Source organism: Carettochelys insculpta, chromosome 13, assembly GCF_033958435.1.
Source record: "Carettochelys insculpta isolate YL-2023 chromosome 13, ASM3395843v1, whole genome shotgun sequence".
In the NCBI taxonomy this organism is placed as follows: domain Eukaryota; kingdom Metazoa; phylum Chordata; order Testudines; family Carettochelyidae; genus Carettochelys; species Carettochelys insculpta.
Genome location: NC_134149.1, coordinates 13,132,737 through 13,157,238, shown reverse-complemented (window position 1 = coordinate 13,157,238; position 24,502 = coordinate 13,132,737). Strand labels below are relative to the sequence as shown.

Here is a 24,502-nt window from a genome sequence, read left to right as displayed (position 1 = left end):
CACTGGAATGGGGAGGGATACAGGGAAAGAATGGAGTTAATATGGCCTGCTTCTGATAAAAACATTGCTTTCAGCATGGCCCTACTGTAAATTCTATGTGCCTTTTTCAGCAGATGTCTGCATTTGGGTCAGACCCTAAAAGGTCTCTGGGATCAGTATTCCCTGAAAGTTGAGAACTTGGGTGGAGAGGTTCAGGTTCCGCCCAGATGATTAGCAGAGCACGCACAGTAGGAAGCATGTGTTTCTATTTGTGGGGCGCATCGGCACATGCCTTGGTGCACAAAACAAAATTTATTCTGCTCATCGATGAAAAAACTTAGTGGGAACCCTGTCTGGGATTAGGCCCCAACTCACATAACCAGTCTGAGGATCAAGCTCTTGATGTTTATACAGCCCCTGAGCTCCTGTGATCCTTACTTGTTCAAGTACTCCTTGCTCATACACGTGGTTCAACTGAGGTCGTTTGGGCTACTATTTGGCCAGTTGAGTGTGGCTAGTTGGCTTGAACAACGAATATATTTTCAGAATAATGTGACTAGTTTGCTATAGAACTCTGGTGGCTTCAGAACTGGTTGGATAGTTCTATATCAGGTATATAGTTCTATAGCGGCTTCAGACCTGGTTGGATACCACAGCTTTATGTAAAATGATGATGAATGCAATGCCACTTGCTAATGGGAAAGCAAAGTGGCTGTCTTTTTTGTACTGTAATTTAACACCATTTCTATCTCAAAGAAGAGTGGCAACTGGTGTATCCCTTTTTCTGCTCACCGCCTGGTTTGTGTGGTATTACATCACTGAGAGAGCCACGTGATCATGAGAGATCAAGTAATAAAATGTCAAGTCTGATATAGGCAGAATTCTGTTCTCTTGGTGTTTTGTTTCACCCATGCATATGATCAAATGTGATCAGATTAGCCAAAAATTGCATGTTGTTCTGAAATTTCCTCATGTACCTGTTGGAAGTGCATACCTAGGTAGGAATAAGTCAACAAAATAAGCAATATGGATATGTTAAACAGACCTGTTAAATGGGCCTTCAAAACATGAGTAATGTAAGACTCTATAAGGATAGTGTCATGTTAAAATTAGGGAAGTCTCCCATATGCAGATGGAAACTTGTTCTAAAAGTTTCTGTAGTGAACCTCTGCTCCTAGTCAAATGGGAACAGAGAACAGTAGACCGGGGTGGGAAGGTGGGAGTGGCTCATCAACTTGGAGGATCAAGTCCTTACTTGACTTCAACTGTTTCTTGACTTTTTTAAAATTAACTTATGTAATAAAAGCTTTTCAGTGGGAAAAGTTTAGCGTGATTTCAAAAGTATGCAGAGTATCTGTATAAGGATGTTCACATAAAAACAAATTAGGGCTAATGTCCCAGGATGTATGGAATGAATAGGACTGGTTTTCTCTGGCTGGGTTGTTGCCTCTCCGCAAGGCTAATGTACCCCCTTGAGTACATCTGGGGCTAGTTGGACTGCGGTTACCAGTCCCAGCTGGGAAGGAGCCAGGACCACATTAAAGCCGTGTCTACACGTGCACGCTACTTCGAAGTAGCGGCACTAACTTTGAAATAGCGCCCGTCACGGCTACACGCATTGGGCGCTATTTTGAAGTTAACTTCGACGTTAGGTGGCGAGACGTCGAAGCCGCTAACCCCATGAGGGGATGGGAATAGCACCCTACTTCGACGTTCAACGTCGAAGTAGGGACCGTGTAGTCATTGCGCGTCCCGCAACTTCGAAATAGCGGGGTCCGCCATGGCGGCCATCAGCTGAGGGGTTGAGAGACGCCCTCTCTCGAGCCCCTGCGGGGCTCTATGGTCACCGTGGGCAGCAGCCCTTAGCCCAGGGCTTCTGGCTGCTGCTGCGGCAGCTGGGGATCCATGCTGCAGGCACAGGGTCTGCAACCAGTTGTCGGCTCTGTGTATCTTGTGTTGTTTAGTGCAACTGTGTCTGGGAGGGGCCCTTTAAGGGAGCAGCTTGCTGTTGAGTCCTCCCTGTGACCCTGTCTGCAGCTGTGCCTGGCACCCTTATTTCGATGTGTGCTACTTTGGCGTGTAGACGTTCCCTCGCAGCGCCTATTTCGATGTGGTGCTGCGCAACGTCGAAGTTAAACATCGACGTTGCCAGCCCTGGAGGACGTGTAGACGTTATTCATCGAAATAGCCTATTTCGATGTTGCTACATCGAAATAAGCTATTTCGATGTAGGCTTCACGTGTAGAAGTAGCCTAAATGAAGAAGCTGCAAGGAGAAAGAGTAGAGGCTCATGCAGGGCAGTTACAAAGGGTTGCCAATATCCCAGAGAAGATAGTTTACAATAGTTTGGCTATGTCTACAATTACCCCCAGCCTCGAAGGGGGCATGGTAATCAGCGTGATGGAAGATTACTAATGAAGTGCTGTGGTGAATACGCAGCACTCCATTAGGCAAATTCTTCCCCATGGCACCTTCAAAGAGTCAAACTTCAAAGTGCTGGCAAATTTTTAGGGAGTAAAGGCACTTCGAAGTTTGACACTTTGACGTTGCTGAGGGGAAGAATTTGCCTAATGAAGTACTGCATATGCATTGCAGCACTTCATTAGTAATCTCTCATCACCCTGATTACCCGGCCCCACTTTGAAGAAGGGGGCAAGTGCAGATGTAGCCTTTGGGACTAGGGATTGACCTCAGGATGGGACGAACTGTTTACATTCTTTGTTGGTCAGGGGATCCCAGGATGAGGGAGAATCCATGTTCCTCCATCATGCGTGGGAATGGCCTGATGTTTAAAGAGGCTGGATGAACAGCCATCAAAAGTCACTGGAGCTCATTTTGAACTTTTTGTCAAGACTGGTTTGGGGTGGGGCTGGAATCCAATAAACCAATTAATGAGTCCCACCAAGCTTCAAAGGTGTGAGGATTTTGCTGGTGTGGAGGAGAGCAGGATTTCTCCCTTTTGTGTTTCTGAAAATCTAGCAGAGAGAAAGTTAGGGAATGGGTAGGATTTTCAAAGGTACTTGGCAGCAGCCTATCTCTGGTCCAGTTGACATCAATAGCTCCAATGGATCACTGATAGCAAGAAGGCCAGAGTTAGGCCAAAGTTGTGGGCTTCCAAAAATGGTAGCCCATGATAATGGTGAAGTCTAAGAATTCATGTCTGACTGGATACCTCTTCTCCCCAAACTCGCAAAGCCAGCCATCTTCTTGAGCAGAGCTGTTCTGCTCCTGTATGGGAGGTGTGCTGCTAGGATTGGAAAATATAGCCCATATGTGGCTGTTTAGGTTTAGGAAGACTATTTTCCTAAGATGACTTTCCAAGAGCTTGTCTATACTAGAGAATCTCGCTGGCCTACCTATGCTTCCCACTCTGATCACACTGTGTGAATATAATTATGCTGGTATCATTTAGTCTGGTTTGGAAACTGACAGAAGCTGTAGCAGTAGAAGGTGACTTCATATAGCATAACTACCTCCATGCTACTACTTTTTCCATATAACTAGGTTGGTAAGAAGTTACATCTCCCTAACACCAGTAACTCTTTTTCAATGCAGACTAGCTTTAAGTCTCCCTCTCCATGTGCTGTGGTTAGCTTCTAAATACCTTTGACTTGCCAAACAGTTAAATCCAATCACCGGCCTTAAAATCTCTGCTTCTGATAATCCTCCTTTTACATTGTCTACAGTATTTCACATTGCCTGAAATACTGTGTGGAATAAGCTGTGTTTTGCATCAGTAAATATACACAGAATAAGAATAACTTCCACTCGGAACACAAGGCTGTAAATTAATAGGTGCATTTTGCTGACCTCTTACAACAGGAGTGCATGACGTGATGTTCCTTGCACAATTATATATGTCACTTTGAATGGCTATAAAATGGTTGGGTTCAATTTTAAAAGCTGCAACACTGGAAGAGGATGTCTATATAATTCATGACAACTGAGGAAAAGGGTTCTAGTTAGGATACACAAAGACCATAGATTGCTGGAAATTCAAATGAATACATGACAGGACAGTTGCTCTTTGTGGAACTCAGTGAAGTCTGATCAATGTCACAGCTATTGGAAGTGACTAGTGTGTTCTCTACGATGATACTTCCACCCCAATTAGCTGCATTTCTGCAGCTTAAAGTGCTACAGAGTCTGGGCACAAGTAGAGAAGAGCAGAACTAGGGAAAGAGGCATTGGGAGACCTAAATGCCACAGTGGCATTGGGAGACCTAAATGTCACAATGGCAAACTCCGACCAAATTTCATTTTCTTCTTGCAGTGAATGGAGCCCAGTCTGTATGATGAGCTCTCTGCACTGTCTTTAGTTGAAATGTAAGGTGGGTTGGTTTCTTTTATTAGTTTTGCTGACAGGGTCAGAACAATTGCTCAGGGCTATTGCTAGACTATTTTAGGTAAATCTCAGGCCGGAGCTTGTAATGGGCAGGTAAGTTAACATTAGTATTTTGATGCCAGGAACACTGCAGTGCTTGAGTCTCCGGAATGTTAATTTTTATTTTTTCATGATTTTCAATCATCACTGTAAATGTGGATTGTAAGAAACAGCCATCAGCTTGCAGCACTGTCTTATCAAAACCCTCAGGACTTCCTCTGTGTCATATAATCCAACAGTTTAGTTCATCATGTAGATTTTTATTGGGGATGTTTTAATATGACCAAAATCATGCCTACTTTTTGCAGTTGGGAGGCTGTTCTTATTACTCAGGTTTTTAAAATAATCAAGACAACAGCCAGCAAGCCCTGGCTCACATAAATAGCCTTAGTTCCTGTGAGGAGCCCCGAAAAACCAATGGGATTATTTGCTTGAGTAGGGTTTTAAAACCTCTCTAAGATGGGCCTGCAATTGTAGAATCTCTGTCACTGGAGATATTTAAGAACAGTTTGGATAAATATCTAACAGGGAAGATTTAGATCAGGGGTCAGCAACCCCAGGCATAGGTGCCTAGAGTGGCGTGCAAGTTGATTTTTTTCTTTGGCACACGACGTGGGCGATAAGTTCTGCCCCTTTTCTCCCCATGCAGCCAGGAGCTTGCTCTAAGCCCTGCTGTCTGTGGATTAACAAAAGACCAGCTAATGCACTGATATGCAAAGTGTGTGTGTGTGGGGGGTTGTGTGTGACATTTTGTAAGGAGGCACAGACTGATTGGCTCCCCCCCGCCCACAGCTTCTGCTGCATCTGCTTTCTCCTATGCAGCTGCTATATCGCCGGGGAAAGCACCCCCTCCCCCGCTGCTGGACCAATCAGAGTTCACAGAAGCCCAAAGACAAACGGCAGGGTCAGCTGATGGCTTCCTGGCTTGATGAGGTGCCATCCTGGGGTCCTTCCCCCAAGCACCTCTTCCCCTTCGGGGCACCCCTCGAGCTTCCCAGCACCTGCTTTCTGAGCATCCCACCCCATTTCTGAGCCCATTCTCCTGCATTCCTTCCCGTGGTCCTCCCACAGGTTGTGGGGGCCCTGGCTAATTGCAGGGCCGAAAAGGAGGGGCACAGCCTAAAAAGCTTGCTCACCCCTGAGCTAATGCTGCCAGCCACCATCTAAATAGTAAAGCTCTGCAACTTAATTCATTAGTTAATGAAGCTGTTGTAAGTAGGACTATTAGTGACCTTAAAAAGTATCACCGGCACTCGGACTGTACATAGAGGTCAAAAGGTCAAATTTTGGCACCCTGCCTTGGAAAGGTTGCTGACCCCTGATCTAGATGGTGGTTGGCCCTGTCATGAGGGGCAGGGACTGGACTCGATGGCCTCTTGAGGTCCCTTCCAATTCTAGTATTTGATCATTTGTAACAGACCCTTAGCAGCACATGGGCAAAGGCATCTCCCTGCTTAACTATTTCTGCTCCATTATTTTGCTGCTTCCTGTCTCTTCCCCCATAACTTCCAGCCTTCCTTCATCCCTCTTCCATCATAGAGGATCCTGTTCATCTGAGCTTCAGCCTTGTTCTGCAGAGGAGACCTTAGCATGTGGTCAGTGTGTCTACCGCCTCTTCTCAGAGCTAAGGGCATGATCCAAAGCCCATTTGAGTCAACGGCAAGACTGCTCTGGGACATGAATGGACTCTGAGTCAAGCATGATGAACACAGCATACAGAATGCAAGAGCTCCCTTTGCCTGGATGATTCCTGGAGAGCTACTTATGCATTTACACTGCCTTAGATGTAAGCCTCCAGCATCGACTTTTTAGAAAGGGCTGTTTTGCCACACTAATAAACGGCAAGCTGCTGTCAAACGTGGCAACTGTTTTCTCCTTCAGTTAAAATCCAAATTAGCTGTTGTTCAGTTCTCTGAAATTGACAGCGCAGGCCTCAGCCCCAGAGAGTTGCATTTTACTATATCTCTCTGTTTCAAAAAGGCTGCCCCTCTCCAAATGTCAGTGAGGAAGAAACATTAAAAGATATCAAGAGAGTGCTCCACAGGCAGCAGCAAACATTAGCTCAGTAATCTACAGTGATACCCATTCACAGTAGCCATGCAGCAGCAGCGACAGGTTCCTTAGCTGATTTCTAATCCCCTGAGTCCTTCTGTATGAGTAATTAGTAATCGTGCTGCTCTATTTGCATTATGATCTGTGGTGGGGCAAGCGGTACCCAGACACTTGCACTCTAAATCTTTCTGTGCTTCCTCTCTAGCTAAAGACACTCCCTGAAGTGGAGTCACTCATGCCTTGTGGTGTTCCTCAAGGCAGAGAACAGGTTGGACTCAGCTATAATGAAGATAGGTTTCTTCTAATGAGGCCGCTGAATACAGAATGCTCATTCTCACTGGTGATCAGAGTGCCCTCTATTTTTTTTCCATCCATGGGTGGGATATCTTTTGTTATGTGCATCACTGGTAGAAGGCTATGGATACTCCGAAAGCTCTGCTAATCAGCTTGGTGATACCTGAATCTCTCCTGGGCAGCAGCCCAAGTGTTCATCTTACAGGAAACACTGGGTTTGATTCTGCCAGATGTTGAGCATGCTGGTTCTGATAGAATCATAGGGCTGGAAGGGACCTCAGGAGGTCATCTAGTCCAGCCCCCTGCTTCAGGCAGGATCAACCCCAGCTAAGTCATCCCAGCTGGGACTTAAAAACCTCGAGGGATAGAGAATCCACCACCTCTCTAGGCAATGCATTCCAGTGCTTAACCACCCTCCTGGTGAAGTAGTTTTTCCTAATATCCAACCTACTCCTCTCCTTCTGTAACTTCAGACCATTGCTCCTTGTTCTGCCATCTGACACCACTGAGAACAGTTTCTCACCATCCTCTTTAGCGCTCCCCTTCAGGAAGTTGAAGGCTGTCATCAAATCACTCCTCATTCTTCTCTTCTGCAAACTAAACAAGCCCAAATCCCTCAGCCTCTTCTCATACATAGGTCATGTGCTCCAGCCCCTTAATCATTTTTGTTGACCTCTGCCGAACCTGCTGCAGCACATCCACATCCTCTTTATACTGCGGGGTGGCCCAAAACCGGATGCACTATTCCAGATGTGATCCTGCTAAGTACTTAGGTGTGTGGTTAATATTAAGCACATGAGCAATTCCATGGCAGGGGCTGGCACGCTCAACGTGTGGCAAGAATAAGCTTATACTGACTATCATGGCCTCTGCTACCACCCTAGTGCCATCTTCCCAGGGGTCCCTGGAATAGATGGTCCTACATTTCGGGCACACTTAAAACACCCCCTGAAGTCTCCTCTGTTGGAAGTAGGTTTTTTTTTAAACAACTGTAAGGAGAATAAATTTAATGTGAGAAACTAAGAAGAAATATGAATCCTGACTCTCTTTTTTAACATGGTATTTCATGCTTCCTGGTGCATGTAAGTAGCCATATCCTGAAAGGAGCAGGCTGTTGAGACGCATTAGCTGTATTTCACACCAGCGTCACATACGGTAGGTGAGGGGATGGGAGATCCCAAAGAGCTGTCAATGGCTGGTTTTTAGTGCTCCGGACAAATGGTTCAAGCTTGACCTTTGCTGTTAAATTTGATGCCCGAGGTAAATTAGAAATGTTAACAGCACTTGTTCTTTTACATGCACGTGGTCATGACCACCTCCTGTCTCGTTCAATCCATTTGTTTTTAAAAGACACGTGTACAGTGTGGCTAAGGTAAAGAATCTCTTCGGACTGTTACAAAGTGCCACTCTTGTGGCAGGCAAACAGCAGGCAGCACAGTTAATTGCAAGACAAATAATGGAGTGTACGGTCCGGGTGGGTGTCGCTCAAGGGTTAACCATCAAAGTGAATATGATGATTGCATGGGGGGTAAGGGTGGGGGGACTTTCCTCCTGTGGTGGGAGAACTGAGCCTGAGGCCTCTGTGAATTGTGTAAGTGAACCCTGAGGGCTGGGAAATTGAAAAGAATTCATCTGGGCTGAGATCTGGAGTCTTGAGCTGAAAGTTTCTAACATGATTTCGGGGGCCTGGTGGGCTCAGCATTTCAGGAAATGCTGAGCAAACATATATTAAATACTCTTTCAGAAACACATCTTGGCCTAGACCTGCTGGGAACTTTTAACTTCTGAGGGCTTGTCTACATAGTGGTTTTTTTTTTAATGCAGAAACCTGACTTTTTCCAGAAACAAAACCTTTCATCCATAGTGCAAAGCTCGTTATTTTAGAATAATAGGGCATTTAAGTCAAAATAACAAGAAGTCCTGTGGCACCTCATAGTGTAACAGATATTTTGGAGCATAAACTTTTGTGGGCAAAGACCCACTTCGTCTTTGCCCACGAAAGCTTATGTTCCAAAATATCTGTCAGTCTATAAGGTGCCACAGGACTTCTCTTTGTTTTTACAGATGGACTAACATGGCTACCCCTCTGCTACCTCTCTAGCATGAATGCTCAATTTTGAAAAGCTCTGGCAGTGTGAACACTTTTCAGAAATAACTTATTTTGATTGTTAGAATGTTGAAGTAAGTTATTTCTGAAAAACCCTGCAGTGTAAACATAGCTTGAGACTCATTACAACAAGTGAACTACCTTGGCAGAAGAGACAGCGGAGAAGGGTAAGAAAGTAGGTATGGAGGAGTGTGTGTGTGTGTGTGTGTGTGTGTGTGTGGTGGTGGTAGAGGTAGGAGCAGAGTAGACAGAGTTGGTAAAAGTTATGTTTTTCCTGTGAGCATGCGTGCTGCTGTTCCTATTAATCTGTAATGGGTATGAATCTCCTCGAGAAGTGAGTGCTAGTTGACCCAGAATGATTGCTTCACCCATGCTCTCTTAGAATGAACTTTGAATTTCAGAGGACTATTTCTGCCACGTGGATCTCTACAGGAGGAAGTGGCTGGAGAGAAGCAGAATGTTGTGGGCATGTGCAGAGGAGCTATGAGGGGCGGAGGAGAATGGTGTGTCATAAAAACAGGGGGATGGCTAGGGATGTTCTGAGAAACGTTAGGAGAAGCAAGGCTAAGGATTTTCCATGAGCTGTCAGGCATGTTGTATTTTAGAGACACTACTGGCACCTCCAGGGGTGTTTCCAGCTAAGCTGAGCAGCTGTCAAGCATAAAAAGGGGCTTGGTGAAGGCTCTGTGGAGACAGCTATTGTAACCAGCATAAAACTTGAGCTGAACCTCTTCTTGACTGGACAATCTGGTGCTCAGACCCACAGTGGTGCAACTTCCATATAGGCTGCATTACTCTTTCTGTAGCCCTGGGGTGGGGTGTTTGCCTCGCAGGGGATGTGAAAGGGTCATTATGAGTCAAAGTGATCAATAACCTGTCTGCTTCCACCTGGAGGCAGAAGGAGTTGGACTGATTAGAAATAAAGCCCAGCTGGGGCAGAGCAGAACTAACCTTCTTTCTATAAGAGCTGGGTGAGCCAAATCAGAGAGGGAAGACCTGGGACTGGAATCTGGTAAGCAGCCTAGAAGAAGGCTGCAAAGGAGGAAGCAGGTCAGACCTGCCTGGAGATAGGGGCCTGTACCCTGCATTCCTGAGCAAGGGAAGGACTGTGCCCCTCTCTGGACAGTGAGATTGTTGAAGGACAGGAGCCTGAGACAAATATGGGGACAAACTGTAGTAGATGAGGTGCACTTGTGAGGAAAGGGCAGCCAGCTTAGCCTAGGTTGGCTGAAAATTTGGATTTTTGTGTGTATATTTTCACTGGCCTTCAGTAAAGCATGTGAAGCCCCCATAAGGGGTTAGACACTGTAAACTGATGTTGCTGCTCATTCGTATGGTTGGATGAGCCCAAAGAAGATGATGATTGTGGGGGAAACTGACGTAAAAGATGCTGCAGTAGGAGAGGGCATGCCTGGCCTGTGCGCCGCAGTTGGTGACTTCAGTTTTCGGGCAATAGAGGGTGTGTGTTGTGGGGTTTTGTGCGTTTCCCTTAAAGGAATAAGAACAACTCACTAGAGTCATCAGAGATATTTAAGTGATCGGTGGGAAGGTGTGCTGAGGATTATAGATGAGGAGTCTTCACCACATGTCATGCGTGAGAGCTGAAGTTCTAGGAGCAAAATTCTGCTCTCTGTGATACAGGAGCTGCTGCACCCAGGTTGGTAGGGTTAGACTGGTATAATGGAGAGGAGAGCTAGACTCCAGGTGGTTAGTTACTAAGAAAGCAAAGGTCAATTTAGAATCCAAAGAAAGGGAAGGGAAAGAATAAGCAAGTGGGAAGGGAACAAGCTTACTCAGTTCACATGCTGAAGTGTTCTCTGCCATGCAAGGATCTAATTCTGTTCTACTGTCTAGTCCAATACCAGTTCTAATGTCTAGCTCTGGTGCAATACACTTACTTTATAATGACTCCAGCATGGACCAATGGCTCCGTTCTGAGGCAGAGTATTCTCAAAGCCCCAGTGATGTCACAGAGGACATGCACAGCCAGCACTATGCAAGATCACAGAATTAAGGGTCTGTAAAACTTTTACTCTCCACCTCCAAGTCCCTACACCTGCCCTTTAAGAGAGCCCTTTAAAGACTTGCATATGACCTTGAAATGGATCCAGGCCTGGATGTGGAGCTAATGCAAACCCCAGAGTGCTGTGTGATGGTCTTTCCCAGTTCTCACTATTGCCCATTTAGTTTGTCATGATCCTTTATCCTGTAATTCTGCCTTAATCGCTGTGGTAGCTGGATGCTTGCAGACAGCGAGCTCCTATAGCCCAAGACCTTCATTTAACTTTAAATACTCCTGGCAGAAAAGAGGATCTGAGTTTGTCTGATGATGGCTTGATCAGGAGACTGAGCCCAGTGGAACAACGGTGACACAGATCTTTAAATACAGATGTTCAAATGCTGAATCCAAACTTTGCTATGGAATTAGTCATGTCATATTTAGAAGACTTATGAGGCTGGTTAAGATGTTGAAGATGCACGTTGAATTAGGTGAAAATGAAATTTTATTCAGTGTTCCTTGAGCAACAGAACAAGGAGCGCTGCACGACGCATACATACCAAGTAGAGCTGAAGATCTGATATTTGAAATTAGCACACATCCTGTTTGGGTGTTGTGTGTTTTTTTGCTTTGCTTCTTCCTGCTGTCACGTTACTGGTAAAGTTAAGGAGGACATAAAGAATGGGGAGTAGTCTGTGGTCCATTATAAAGACAGAGAGACATAGGAAACCAATAGTATGAGAGAGAGAGAGAGAGCAAAAGGAGAGGAGCAGGCTGATGGAAAATCCCCACTAAAATTAAAAGCTTCCGCAAGTGGGGCAAATTACATCAAAGAAATGGAACATAAAACACTATCTAGAGTACTAGCAAAAAGACAGAAGAATTAGCATTGCCAGTTCATGCTTTGTGTGGGGGAAAAACAATAATTTATTTCCCCCAGATTTCTGAGCAACAAAACCTGACAACTGGAGACTGTCAGAGAGGTAGGACTTGGTTTTAATGAGCACCTTCTTCATCTCAACTACTGTGGAGAAGCCAGGGTCCATATGGCCCTGTGGATGTTTTGCATCTGAAAAGCAAACTACAAAGAGTTAAGTTACTGATCTTGTTTATAAATTTAGATTTTGTTCTCATCTTTGTGTAAAATTAAATTTAGCAGGGGGCAGGGAGGGGGAGACGGGGACCAAACAGGACTGAGAGCCCAATATAGGCAAACAGTATAGGCATCTGCCCAGAATATTAATGGCCTAGACCCATTTAAAATACTTCTCCTGGTCATTTCTCTGGGGGTCCTTTGAATGCTGGAAGTTGTTGGAACTGGGGAGAAGGGACTTACAAAGTAAACAGGCAAATATTTCAGCAGCCCGTGTTTTCAAGGAGGACAGAGAGCATTTCACTGGAAAGGAGGGTGCAGGCTGGCACTGAGCAGTATAGCTCTCCGGTCTTTGTCAGGAGAATGGGTGGTATTTATGCTGCATTGCAGTTCGGCTCTCCTGGACTTGCTGGGTGCTTACAGCTCTGAATCGGACAGCTGCCTGAAATCTGTGGTATGCTCTAGTGCATAGTATTGTGGGGGGCAGAGGTAGGGGTAGAAATATTTCTATACTGACTTAATTGAGAAGAGGAGGCAGGTATCCCTGTCTCCCCCAGACACACCAAATAAAGTGAAGATTTCTGAGAGCAACAATCTCTCTCCTCCCTTGCCCCCCTGGCCAGGTGGTGGCATCTTAGCAAAAAGGATCAGGTTCAAATTATTTTGGGATTCCTTTAGATAACTTTGTCCCTGGTTCCCACCCAGAACTCCGGGAAACAGAAAAGTCTCCTGGGAACCCTTTTGGTAGCTGATATTTGAGGTGACCATCTGTCCCGTATTGGGCAGGACGGTCCCGTATCTGGGACTCCAAAAAGGCGTCCCGACTTATTTGTAGAAAGGGACGAATTGTCCTGTATTTGGGCCATCCCTGTTCTCCACACTTTTCTGCCAGCAGCTGCATTCCACCCAACCCCGTATAGCCCTAAGCAGCTGCTGGTTGGAGTCACTACCCTGAGCCTTGAGGAAGTGCTGGTGACTGCCGTCTCCGTCCTGGCTCCCTGCGGCTTGGAGGAGCCACCTCTCCCTCCTGTATCTCCCTGTCCTGTATTTGGGACAGGGAGACATGGTTGCCCTACTGATACTTTTCCACGCACAAACCCTGTGCCTGTATGAAACAAAATTATCTGGAGAGAAGGGAGAAGACGTGGACGCAGAACGAACTTGGGAAAGCCAATAATCCACCATAAGGCTATGTCTACACAGCAGCATTATTTTGGAATAAGCTGCTCCGGAAGAGCTATTGAAATGTGTATTGAAATAGAGATCAGCTATTTCGAAAGAGAGCATCCAGACACAACAGAGCCTATTCCGGATTAGAGCCCCTGGGTGCACTGTACCTTATTTTGAAATAGCCCCTGCTCTGTCTTCATAGATATTTCAGAAGAGGAGCTATTCCTGGTGGAATGAAGTTTACCAATTTTGCAAGAGCCTCTGTTATTGTGAAATAACTCTTCTGTGTAGACATAGCCCATGTGCTTATATAATATCAAAACTCACCACTGCAGGGCGTCTTGGCAGCTGTCTTAAATGCCGTCCTCCTCTCACAAGGAGAGCATCCAGTGAGGGAGTGTGCTCCTGCAGTTGTTGCTTTCCTCCTCCACTACCTGTTTGGATGCTGCTCATCTGGACAACAGGCAGGTTGGTCAGCAGCCTGTTGAGGAGCTGCAAGGCCTGCTCTGGGGGGCTCTTAACCTAGTGGCAGTGCAAAAATTTCTGACTCCCCTCCTGCTAGTCACTCTGGGAATTAGCTCAGCCCAGCACTAGAACACCCTCTCCCAGCTGGTGTCTTCCTGAGGTTACCTGTTGTCTGTTCTCCACTGCCTTGTATTAGGAACCATGTCCCTCGCAGACCACAGAGCCCTTCCCTTGGGGCACTGCCTTACTGCAGTGTCCTCACCCCTAGGGAACTCCCAACCCCCTACCTCCACCTTGTGTCAGTGACTCGCAGGCAGTCGTCCTCTAGTCCCTACCTCAAAGTGCAGTCTGGAATGGCCACTCATCTCTGGCAAGGGGTGTGTGCCCTGTTGCTGGGCCTCCTCCTGGGATTACTCAGGGCTGGGCTCCCCTGGTTCACTCAGCTCACTCTGCCTTTCCCCAGCACTCTTCTATCCTTGGTACCTCAGTAGCAGGCAGCTTGGTCTCTCTTCCTCCAGAACTGGGGGTGCTGAGACCATTGAACCAAAATTTACACTCTATTAACATGGAAGCTGCTTCAAGCCAGCGGGTAAGACAGCATCCCCTGATCCGCTACTTCCTGCACATATGTTCACTCATTGCTCCTTGCTCCCCAAGAGATGCTGGCAGAAAGCTCCCTCCCTTATGGAGTCCCCGTCCACCTCCTCTTCCCCCTGTTTACCAACAGGTGTCATTAATGAGCTCCCTTCTCTCTAGGTTTCAGGGAACTGTGTGGCTTACATGAGACATTAATTATATTTGCAATAATTGAAATGACCATCCTGGATCCCTTTGTCTCTTTCCCTGTGCATAATACAGCACCTCAGTGCTATTGAAGTCTGCTGCAGTGCTGAAATGACAAGGGACTTAATCCTGAAGTGGGTGGTGATTTGCCTCATCGGTTACTGCAATATACTGTGCCCAGAGCATTAAACTCCCTCATGGCACAATGCAAATACTCGAAGGCAGCGTTGACCCTGTTAGCAAGGAGTTGCAGCATGCATGGCATTGGCTGAGAGCAGCACGAAGATGCATTACTTTGTGGCTGTTGGTTGTGGAATGCATGGCATTTATTAGCAGTAGAAACCCATTCCTTGTGAGGATGCGGCCTGCGGTGGGTGCTCATTAGGTTGTGGCTAAGAGGTGCCCTGTAACTTGATATTTCTTTACCTTGCATTTGTGTGCTGATGGAAGAAATAAGGTAAAGTCCATAAGAAACATTGAATCCCAAGGCTGAATTTCCTCTCTTCTTTCCATGTAAATGTCGGTAGAAATCTTGCCATGTATAGTTTCCCTTTCTGCACGGATCAGTGGCTAACCTCGATTAAAGGAAAGCCAAATAAGAAACAACTGGAATCTTGATTCTTTTTTCCACCAGGGCTGAGCTGGATAGAAATAGTTTATCATTTTATTATGGGGAAATTACACTGAATTTTAATTAGCTTCTGCAAATTAATACAATCCAGTCAAGGCTTATCTCTTGCCCCCTTCCCCCTCACTAATAAGGAATTTTTAAAGCTAGTCCCTGTATTGCACCAAAGGGGATCCTGGCAGATACAATAACCTACAACTCTTCACATAAAGTTTAGTCACCCATGGAGGATTTAATGCTCCAGGAACACAGGAATTCCACCAGTACAAATGAAGTGTGAATGCAACCAAGGGGTTCCCCTTCCTGATTTTTTTCTGGGGGGGTGGGGGAATCAATAGTTGTGTTTGGCGTAGGGCATTTAAATTCTTGCGTGGGAAAATTGCTTTTCTGTGCGAAAAGAGCATCTTCTTCCAGACACCCTCAGAGTGAAGAATTCCTAGGTGGACTTAGTGATATGGTCATTCCTTTGGAAGGGCTCTACCTTCAAGGAAAGCTTCTTATTTCCACAGTCACATCTGATGACAGCTGCATCAGCAACTGCTCTGATGTACAAGGCCATGTGCAGGGAATTCACATGTGCATCTGAGAGAGAGCGGACTGGGGATTGATGTCTGTATTTTTTAAATTTTTCAAATGTCTTGACATTTTCAAAAACTCTGCTCTAGAGCCTCAGCTGATGTAAATGGTCATAGCTCCACCGAAGTCAATGGCAACTTACACCACCTAAGGAGGTGCCCCTTTGTGTGAACCATCAGACCACTCATCCACTTATTCGGTGAGGTATATGTATGGCCACTGGAATAACGTCCGACACTTATCCCTTGCCTGGGGTTTGCCTTCACGATTAAACACTAAAATGTACAACTAAAACATCTCCTGCTCTTGATGTTTTTCTTGTGGGCATAAAGAGGGTCTCCCTTTCTATCCCTGCCCTCTGTTCCTTCATTCCCTGAGAGGTACTAAGTCTACTGTTTTTTGGGAAGGGGGTACAAAAATCCAAACAGAGTAAACTTCTGCTGACATCTGCTGAAATGTATTCATATTGCCCTCTTTCCTTTCCGTAGCCTAAACAGGGGACAGTTCTGAAATCAGATTCTTTCCCAATGACATGCCATCTGCCTTTGCACAAGTCACTTTATCTTTTTGGTGGTCACTCTTGCCCTTCATTTTGTCTCTCTGTGGTTGGGATTATGATACAGTCTGGGGGAGTTAGGTACCAAACTCCCTCAGATGCCTTGGAAAATACCTGCCTTGAATTGTTAACGATGTGGAATATGTTTCTGTGCAATACTTAGCTCAAAGGGACACCGTTCTCAGTTGGGGCTATTAAACATTTTTAAAATACAAATACATAGTGATATGAATAATTCAAGAAGTTTCTTATGTGGGAGCCTGTTAAGCAGAAGCAATATCTTCTATAACCTTCATTACGTTAGTCAAGATTTGAGCTGAAAATTTTGAAACTTAGAGCAATTAAGATACCTGCAGGTTTGTCTGTCATGCAGGTTAATTTTAATTCTCAGTGGATCTTCCATGGTAAGATAAGAATTTTGTAAGTTCTTTGTCTTCCCATCCTGCTTGTCAGTCGCACAGGATTTCTGAAGTACCTTGACTGCAAACTGGTATCTTTAAAAGCACAGTGATGTTCAGTGCTTTCAAATATTGCCAACTTTGCCACCACAGTGTCAGGGAATGTCTAGATTACAGGGATTTGTCAACAGAAATTTTTGTCAGAAGATATCGTCTGATGAAACTTCTGTTGACAGATTGCAGGCAAACTGCCAAGCAGATCACAAGAGAGATCCGCTCTGTTGACACAGTGCGTCTGGACTGCCTGGCCACGCTCTTGACAAAACAGCCAACCAGAAGGACAGCAGATAGGGCTGCCTGGTATCCTGGTAGCCATGTCTGTCAACAGAGAGCTCACTGGAAGGTCCAGACAGTCTTTCCATTGACAGAGGCATTCGGTCGATTTACAGTCAGCAGAGCACGTTGGGAATCTGGATGTTCCTTGGGTTTTGTTGACATAGTGTAGACATAGCCTCAAATGTGCTGCTTTTCAATGGTGGGATTTAAAAGAATGGCCTAAGTCTACTCCCAAGAGGTTTTCAGTCTCCTTGGGTGGATAGAGTGGTTAGGGAGCCCCAACAGTGATTGCAGTCCTGGCCCCACTGATGCCAATGGTGAAATCCTGGCCCTATTGAAATCAACAGGAATTTTGCCAACCCTTTCTAGCATGACTGATATATTAGAAAGTACAATTTGCTTTGGTTTTTATAGTATTTGCTGCAGAGTAGGTTTAAAAAAAATCCAATGTGAAACAAGGACCTGAGAGCAATCTACACCTCTGCTGTAACAGCTGAAGAGAGCAAAGTGGAGAAAGCAATTTGCAAAGCTACACTTGAAAGTCATTCTAGCATAACCTCATCATTGCAATTATCCATCAAAAGATTTGTTCAATTACATTTTTTATAAATGTCTCGTCAAGATGGCTCTGCTTGTATCAGGATTTGGTACTCTGAGGAGAGATTAAGAAGAAATGAATGCTAATTCTTTCATTAACCATTGTGAGACAGCCTTCGCTTCTCATAATTCATCACATAGCCTATTGGTTCTCTAACACTGTAACCCCGGGGGAATCAATAGGCATAAAGCGCCCAAGGGAATTTGGGAGAATGAAGCAGTGCGTATTTATAGCTAAAGTACTGTAGCAAGATGTGGGTTGCAGGTGGTGGGGGGTAAAAGCCTTAAAATGAAGTGGTATTTGAAATAATAGAATAGCAACATAATTGCCGTCATACAAGAGATTATACATGTTCCCTTACACTTCACACCATGGTTAGGTCGGTAGTAAGATTACAGGGGGGAAAGAAGTAATATACTAACCTCAAATTAAAATATTATTTCCAGAGACTCACAGGCTGTAGTCACCCTTTTCACATATTCTAATATAGAAATTTCAGACCTACATGCAATAATCCACATGTATTCTACTTGTGAATGCTTCTGAAGAGACACGGGTGTCCAGCTGAGTATTTTATTTTATTTCTGCATGTGCACTTAAATATTTATTTCTTTTTATGCAATTGACATTTCACAACAGCAATTATTTGTTCAGAGCAGTAATATGTGATACAATTTGCTGTAAAATGTTGAGCATTGTTTTGATGCCTCTGAATTCACAACTAGTTTGTTTTTGCTGAGTATAAAGGGCCTGATCCAAAACCTATTGAAGCCAATGGGAGGTCTTTGATAAAGTTGTGCTTATATTGGGTCCTGATTCATGGGTCCCTTTAAACAAGAGAATCAGTGGACCTACTAATGCTTAAAGATAGTAGCACGTTTAAGAGCTGATGTTGGTTTAGCGATTTTTTTTTATGTACAAATAAGAGAATGAATTCTATTCCTTTAGATATTGGCAACAGCACTTTCTTGAGTGACTTCTTTAAACAAATAAAATGGAATTTAGTCCAATCACTATATAAATTAAAACGGCAATTTTTTCAAAAGAAACTCTATTGCTCTTCTTTCTAAAATAGGTAATATAAAGGTGACCATTAAATTCACAGGCAAGACTAATTTTCTCTCTAATAATAAGAACCCTGAGACTTGCATTCATTGACTTCTGAATTTCATTCACCTGTCTTTAATTCGTTAGATTAGTGAAATCTCAGAAATAGTATTCATTGCAGCAGCTCTTGCAACATTACCAGTGAGGAAATCAGGTTTCTAAGAGAAATTATGCAAAGAACTTCTCTGATGTCTTGTGTGTAATGTGGTGCAATACAAGTAGTATAAAAGATACCTTCCCTTTGTAGATGACAGCTCTGATTGTAGTGACAGAGAGAGAGCTGTGTTAGTCTGTACTCTATCAAAACAAAAAAGCAGTCACATAGCACTTTAAAGACTAACAAAATAATTTATTAGGTGATGAGCTTTCATGGGACAGACCTACAAAAGCTCACCACCTAATAAATTATTTTGTTAATCTTTAAAGTGCTATGTGACTGATTTTTTGCTTTGATTGTAACCTTTAAAATCTCCTGACTTGAATGGACAAAAATGTAATAGGTTGGTGTTCCCTCTATTTGCCATCCATGGGGGGAAGAGATTTTATGTGCAGCCAGGTGTGTGAGGATGTGCATCACCGGTAGAAACACATGCTGCCCTGTGTGGGTGAATGTGGGCACTCTGCTAATTAGCTGGGTGGCACCTAAATTTCTCCTGGGCGGATGCCCAAGCACTCAGTTTACAGGGAACATGGTAATAGACATGTACTAGTTAAGATAAATCATTTAACTGTTTCCAAATGAGAGACGTTTTAAGTGTAATTTTTAAGACTCTTTTTTTGTCTGATACTCAAATTATTCATTTTGAAATATTGTTTTCCTAGCTCTGCATAACTCCTCCTGCCCACTTGCCCCAGAAGTCGATATATTAATGCATTTTCCCATAATGGCTCTTAGAGAAATGTTGAGCTCTGGTTGTTGCCATGCTGTAGCAAAGAGCCATGATTCAGACTTCAATGCTATGTTTGCATTTCAGCTGTCGACGAAAGTGAAGGATGAAGCCTCCCATTCTCTTGGTTCTTGTGATCTGTACAGTAGTCAGCACAAACTTGAAGCTGGTATCCAAGAGAAATTCTGGTAAGTCTCAGAAAAATTTCATCGTTCTTTTATATTGAGCAAAGTCTGGCTTTGGTGATAGTGTCCTCAGCCGACTGGATGCCTGGTTTTTGTTCTGCATGCACAATCTCTGTTGACCAATTTATTTGAGGAGGCTTGTGTCCAACACAAACTGCCTGCTGGCTGTGCAACAGGCTAAACTTTGCTGCTTAGCAGTCTTGGAATTTCTGCAGATGTCTCCTTTGTGATTTGAAATGTAATGGCATTGTCTGAAATGATTTATTAGAACACTGCTTGGTCTATCTTTTACAAGCAATGTTCCCTCTATTCTTTTTTTCCATCCATGTGCTGAATAAAGATTTTTTATTTGCACCGAAGCATGTGCACCACCAATAGAAACCAAATACTTAGCTGTTGGTGCTCTGCTCATCAGCTGGGTGGCATTTGAATCTCTGCTGAGCAGCTGCACAAGTGCACAGGTTAGAGGGAACACATCTTATGAGTGTCTTAGGCCTTGGTTGGCCTTTTATTGGGAAGGGCCTGATTCTCAATTACACTAAGGTGCTCACATGTCTTTGTGGAATTATAAAAGGATCTTAAAAGTCAATAACAAGTTACATTCACTTTCAGGCTTTTTTACGTTATGGTTGGCATAAAGGGGTCTACATGCAAATAAGAATTAGGCCCAAACTCTATTAAGTGCTTATTTTAAAAAAAAGAGTATCATCTCTTGGCTCTAGGTCAACTACAGTTAAGCTCGAGAGAAGAGACCATCTAAGCCACAGAATTACTTTTTGTGCCAGTGCCAGTTTATTGTCCAAAGGGTTACTTTCACCCAGTGTTAAAGACATGAGGGAAGAGTGTGTCCAACTACCAATAGTGGTTCAAGTTGCCTAGGAACTTTGTGGAATCCCCATCACTGGAGACTTGAGAGGTTTTGACAAACATCTGTCAGGATAATGGAAGCCTGGACGAGATGACCTCATAATGTCCCTTCCAGCCCCATGTTTCTACAGAGGTTATGAAACCTAAAATACCTGTAGGTATAGCATCTTTAGCTGATAGCGTACCACTAGCTACATTGATCTTGGCTGATTTCTTTGACTTACCTCGCAAAATGCTGTGAATTATCAGCAAGTTTTATAAATCTCAATTCAGGTTGAATACTGGTAGGTGGGGGAAGAAACCCTTTAACATGGTAGATTGCCCTGCCTACTGCTAAATTGAACGTAGTGGAGTTAATCATCTCTCATCTGGGTGGGACAGTGTATACCAAGCACAAGATGAAAGGAAATAATAGATTTAAGACAGAAATATGAACTCTCCCTTTGTAATTACATGACTATACGTGGCTCGCTTTCTGCTTTCAATACAGCATACATTTTTATGAACACTCCATGTTTTTTAGGCTGCTATGTGGAGCAGAACACCAATTCTTTTCCCACTCTTAGAGAGGCACTTTCTGTGATTGGAGCATTTGAAGGATAATAACTTTACCCTTTCCTGAAAAGGTCATTTACATAGGAAGAACTACCGCTTGATTGTTGGACTGCATGCAGAGGGCTTTCACTGAAAGTTATGTCCAATTACATTGCACGGAGGAAGGGCTATCCAAGAGGCTGCTATTTTTGCTATGTATATTACAGTAGAATCTAGGAGTGCTACTCCTGGGCCAGGGACCCACTGTGCTAGGTGTTTTATAAACACAAAGCAGAAAGACAGTCATAAGTTTACAATCTAAGGGCTTATCAGAAGACTGACTCGCTTAGGGTTGATCTCCAGGGGTCGATTTCGCACGTCTAATCTTGATGGGTGAAATTGAGCTGGCAGGGATCACAGCTGAGTCTTGTTCTCCTGGTGAGATGCGAGGAGTAAGGAAGGTCAAAGGGAGAAACTCTTCTATTGACCTTCCCCTGTATAGACAGACAAGTTAGCCGAATGCAGATATGCTGTTTTTTAGCAATGTATTGTGACTGACTTTCTTGGTCGAGTATAGCTGACCAAGTGTAAGACAAAGGACAGCAGATGAAGACCAAGAGAGAAGTACAGGGAAACAGAAAGTCCTGATAATTCAACAGGTTATAGTCTCTGCAGGCAAACAGCCTACGTGTTGTCAAGTTAAATAGTTTAAGATTGTAGATTTTATTGTCTGAAAAGGTTGGACCAAATCGCCAGTGGAATTTTCTAGGAGTTGATGTAGTATTAGGTTTGTAGCTTTCAGGCTGAATTCTGTGCCAAAAACAGGCCTACATTTGCACACATTTGAACTTCCAAGTGTCTCAAATCTCCATATTAGTGTTGCAGTGTGAGTATGTTTCTGGGTAGTGCAGGATTGGTATTGACCTCATAGAATTTGAATATATTTTTATTTTGGAAAAGTTTCATTGAAATAGTGCATATCTTTTGAGAACCCTGTACCCATTTCAGATCGTATGGAGAACAGAGGTTGTAGGGGCTGCCTTTCCTGTTACTCTTGACCATACCGTAGATGGGATGTTTTACAATTGGCTTAAAATAATGGCAATATCCATTTCGTATATGTTTGACAATTTTAAATTATAGTGCGCATGAAAGTGAAAAACCAAAACTTTTCTAGCATATTTGCTGACCTTACCAAGGGGCTAGATTTTCAGAGGACAGGTGCTTAACATTTTCTGAACAACAGGTGTTTCAGCTTGGGCACCCAACATCACTATAGCTTTTGAAATGTAGAGCCAAGAATTTGGGTTCACTTAGCTTAAGCTGCCCTTTGGGACCTTGCAAAGCCCCTAGCCACCAGCTCCATTGAATCTGGAGGACCAAGAAATGCCAAGGAGAACCTCAGCTTTGACTTTATTTTATAAAATAGACTTTTGAAGAGAACAACATAAACAGTGTAAACTGATCCCATGGGATGAAACGGTGTCACTGGCTCTTTCCCCAAAGATCGCAGGTTATCCACAGCCCCTCTCAAGCACGCTGTCTTCGGTGCTTAAAGGCTGTGTCCTTTTTGCAGAGAGTTAATCACAATGTCTGTTTCACTCATTTCCCTGCTGCCTCCCATCTGTTCAGTTTCTATCAGTTTGAAATGAAGAGGAGGAGCTCGCACCATGTGATCAGTTAATCCTTCATGGGCCTCCAGCAAGTAATCTGTGAAGCACCAGTAGTCTCTGCACCTGATTAAAGGAAACTCTGACATGGTGCTCTCTCCTTGAGAGAAAAAGTGACATTACAGATATAGCAGTAGCCAGGTGACAGCTGGCAGCATTGAGACATTCTGTTTAGCAGTGGAGAGAAGTGGAAATTCATATAGAAAAGATGAGATCACAACAAATTAAAAACCACGTTGAAGATTTAACTGCCTTGATCTCTTATGATTGAAATGCTGAACTTTGCTAAACATTGGAGCCTGTTTAAATATGTCACTTTGTTAAAATTAAAATTTTTAATTTGATGAGTTTCTTAGGGATTTTTTTGGCCTTTTTATTTAAAAGGCCCTGATTATCAATTACACTAAGGTTGTTCACAATCTTTTTGGAAGTATAAAAGGATGTTAAATCAATATACATTTACATTCACTTTCAGGGCCTTTTTAACATGGTGGGTGGCATAAAGGGGCTTACATGCAAATGAGAAATGGGCCCAAACTCTATGAAAGTGTCTTCTCTTGGTTCTAGGCCAGCTATCATGAGTTGAAAGAAAATAACCTGTAGAATGGGCACTGGCACCAAAAGTAATTTCTTGTCCAAAGGAATATTTTTTTACTCAGTGTTAAAGATGTGAGTTGACCTGCTCTCCTTTCTCCAGCAAACGTCTGACAATGGAGGGATTGATGAAAATGCTCATGGTATTGAACTGATTTAGAAATGAAGGCCTGGTCCCTTTCCAAAAGCAGTGCTGCAGTAAGAAATGCGTGAAGGAAAGTGAACATGAATCTTTCCAGGGTGCAATAAAATGGCAAGGCAGAGTCTTGGGGAAAGGGGATCAGAAGGATAAAAATGTAGATGAGAAATGTGTATTAACTTTTCATTTAGGAGTCAGGAACATGCCCCCTTCCTTGTCTTGTTTCTCCTGTACAGCAGATGTGGAATGTCAGCTGTTGTGTAGAGTAAGCAGATTGCCAAAGTTCAGAAAGGTGGTTAAATGTATTGATTTTGCCATGAGGAGCATATACATTCAAGGCCTGATACAGAGTCCACTGAAGTTGATTTGAAAGACTTTCACTGATTTAATAGATTAAACCTTGAAGGGACCAGGATGATCCTCTAATCTGATCACCTTCATCAAGCCTAAGTGTCTAGTTCCTAGCCATTGAATTGTGTAGCTTTACCTTCTAGGTGAGCTTTGGATCAGCCTTATGGTCTCAACTCTGCAAAAAGCTTAAACCTGCAAGGATTTTCACTGGCACCAATGGACCTTACCATAGGCTTGAAGTTAGGTTCATGTGCCTCAGGACCTTGCTGAACGGGGCCTATAGGCACAAGAATTCAGTACTGTGAAAGTGAAGCATTCCATAGCCTAGTGTAAGTGGTAAAGAATGAGCACCTGAAAGGAGAATGAAGAGAGGGAAATTTTGGAACAAATAGGTTTTGGGGAACCTTTTGAAGGAGTGGAAGAAGAGGGGCTTTAGATCTCTTTTTCCAGAAAGAGGTTTCATGCTGAAGTGGAAACAACCAAAGGCCTCAGGAAACATGTGAAAACAGCCAGGAGACTTGGACTGGGATATACAGGACATGGGGGCAGACCACAGTCTACCTTGTAAGCAACCCTTTGAAAACTGAACTTAGCATGGAAGCAAAAGGAACAGCCTAAGGCAGAGAATTCAGAGGGATGTCCTCTGGGTAGCTGTAATCCATTTTCCAGGACTTTAAGCTCTGAATATTTTAAGCTCAGTTCATGACTACTATGGGAACAATCACCAGGCCTTAGAAACATTTTGGCAGT

General features: G+C 43.8%; 1 protein-coding gene across 1 annotated transcript in view; it reads left to right on the top strand.

Moving 5' to 3' along the window:
• Positions 1-24,502, top strand: part of IL1RAPL2 (interleukin 1 receptor accessory protein like 2) — a 579,631-nt gene that overhangs the window by 7,058 nt on the left and 548,071 nt on the right. Inside the window, exon 2 of the mRNA XM_075007869.1 lies at positions 19,500-19,600. Within this exon, the coding sequence (XP_074863970.1) occupies positions 19,519-19,600 (82 nt within the window). The 5' untranslated portion in view covers positions 19,500-19,518. The remainder of the gene's footprint in view (positions 1-19,499; positions 19,601-24,502) is intronic.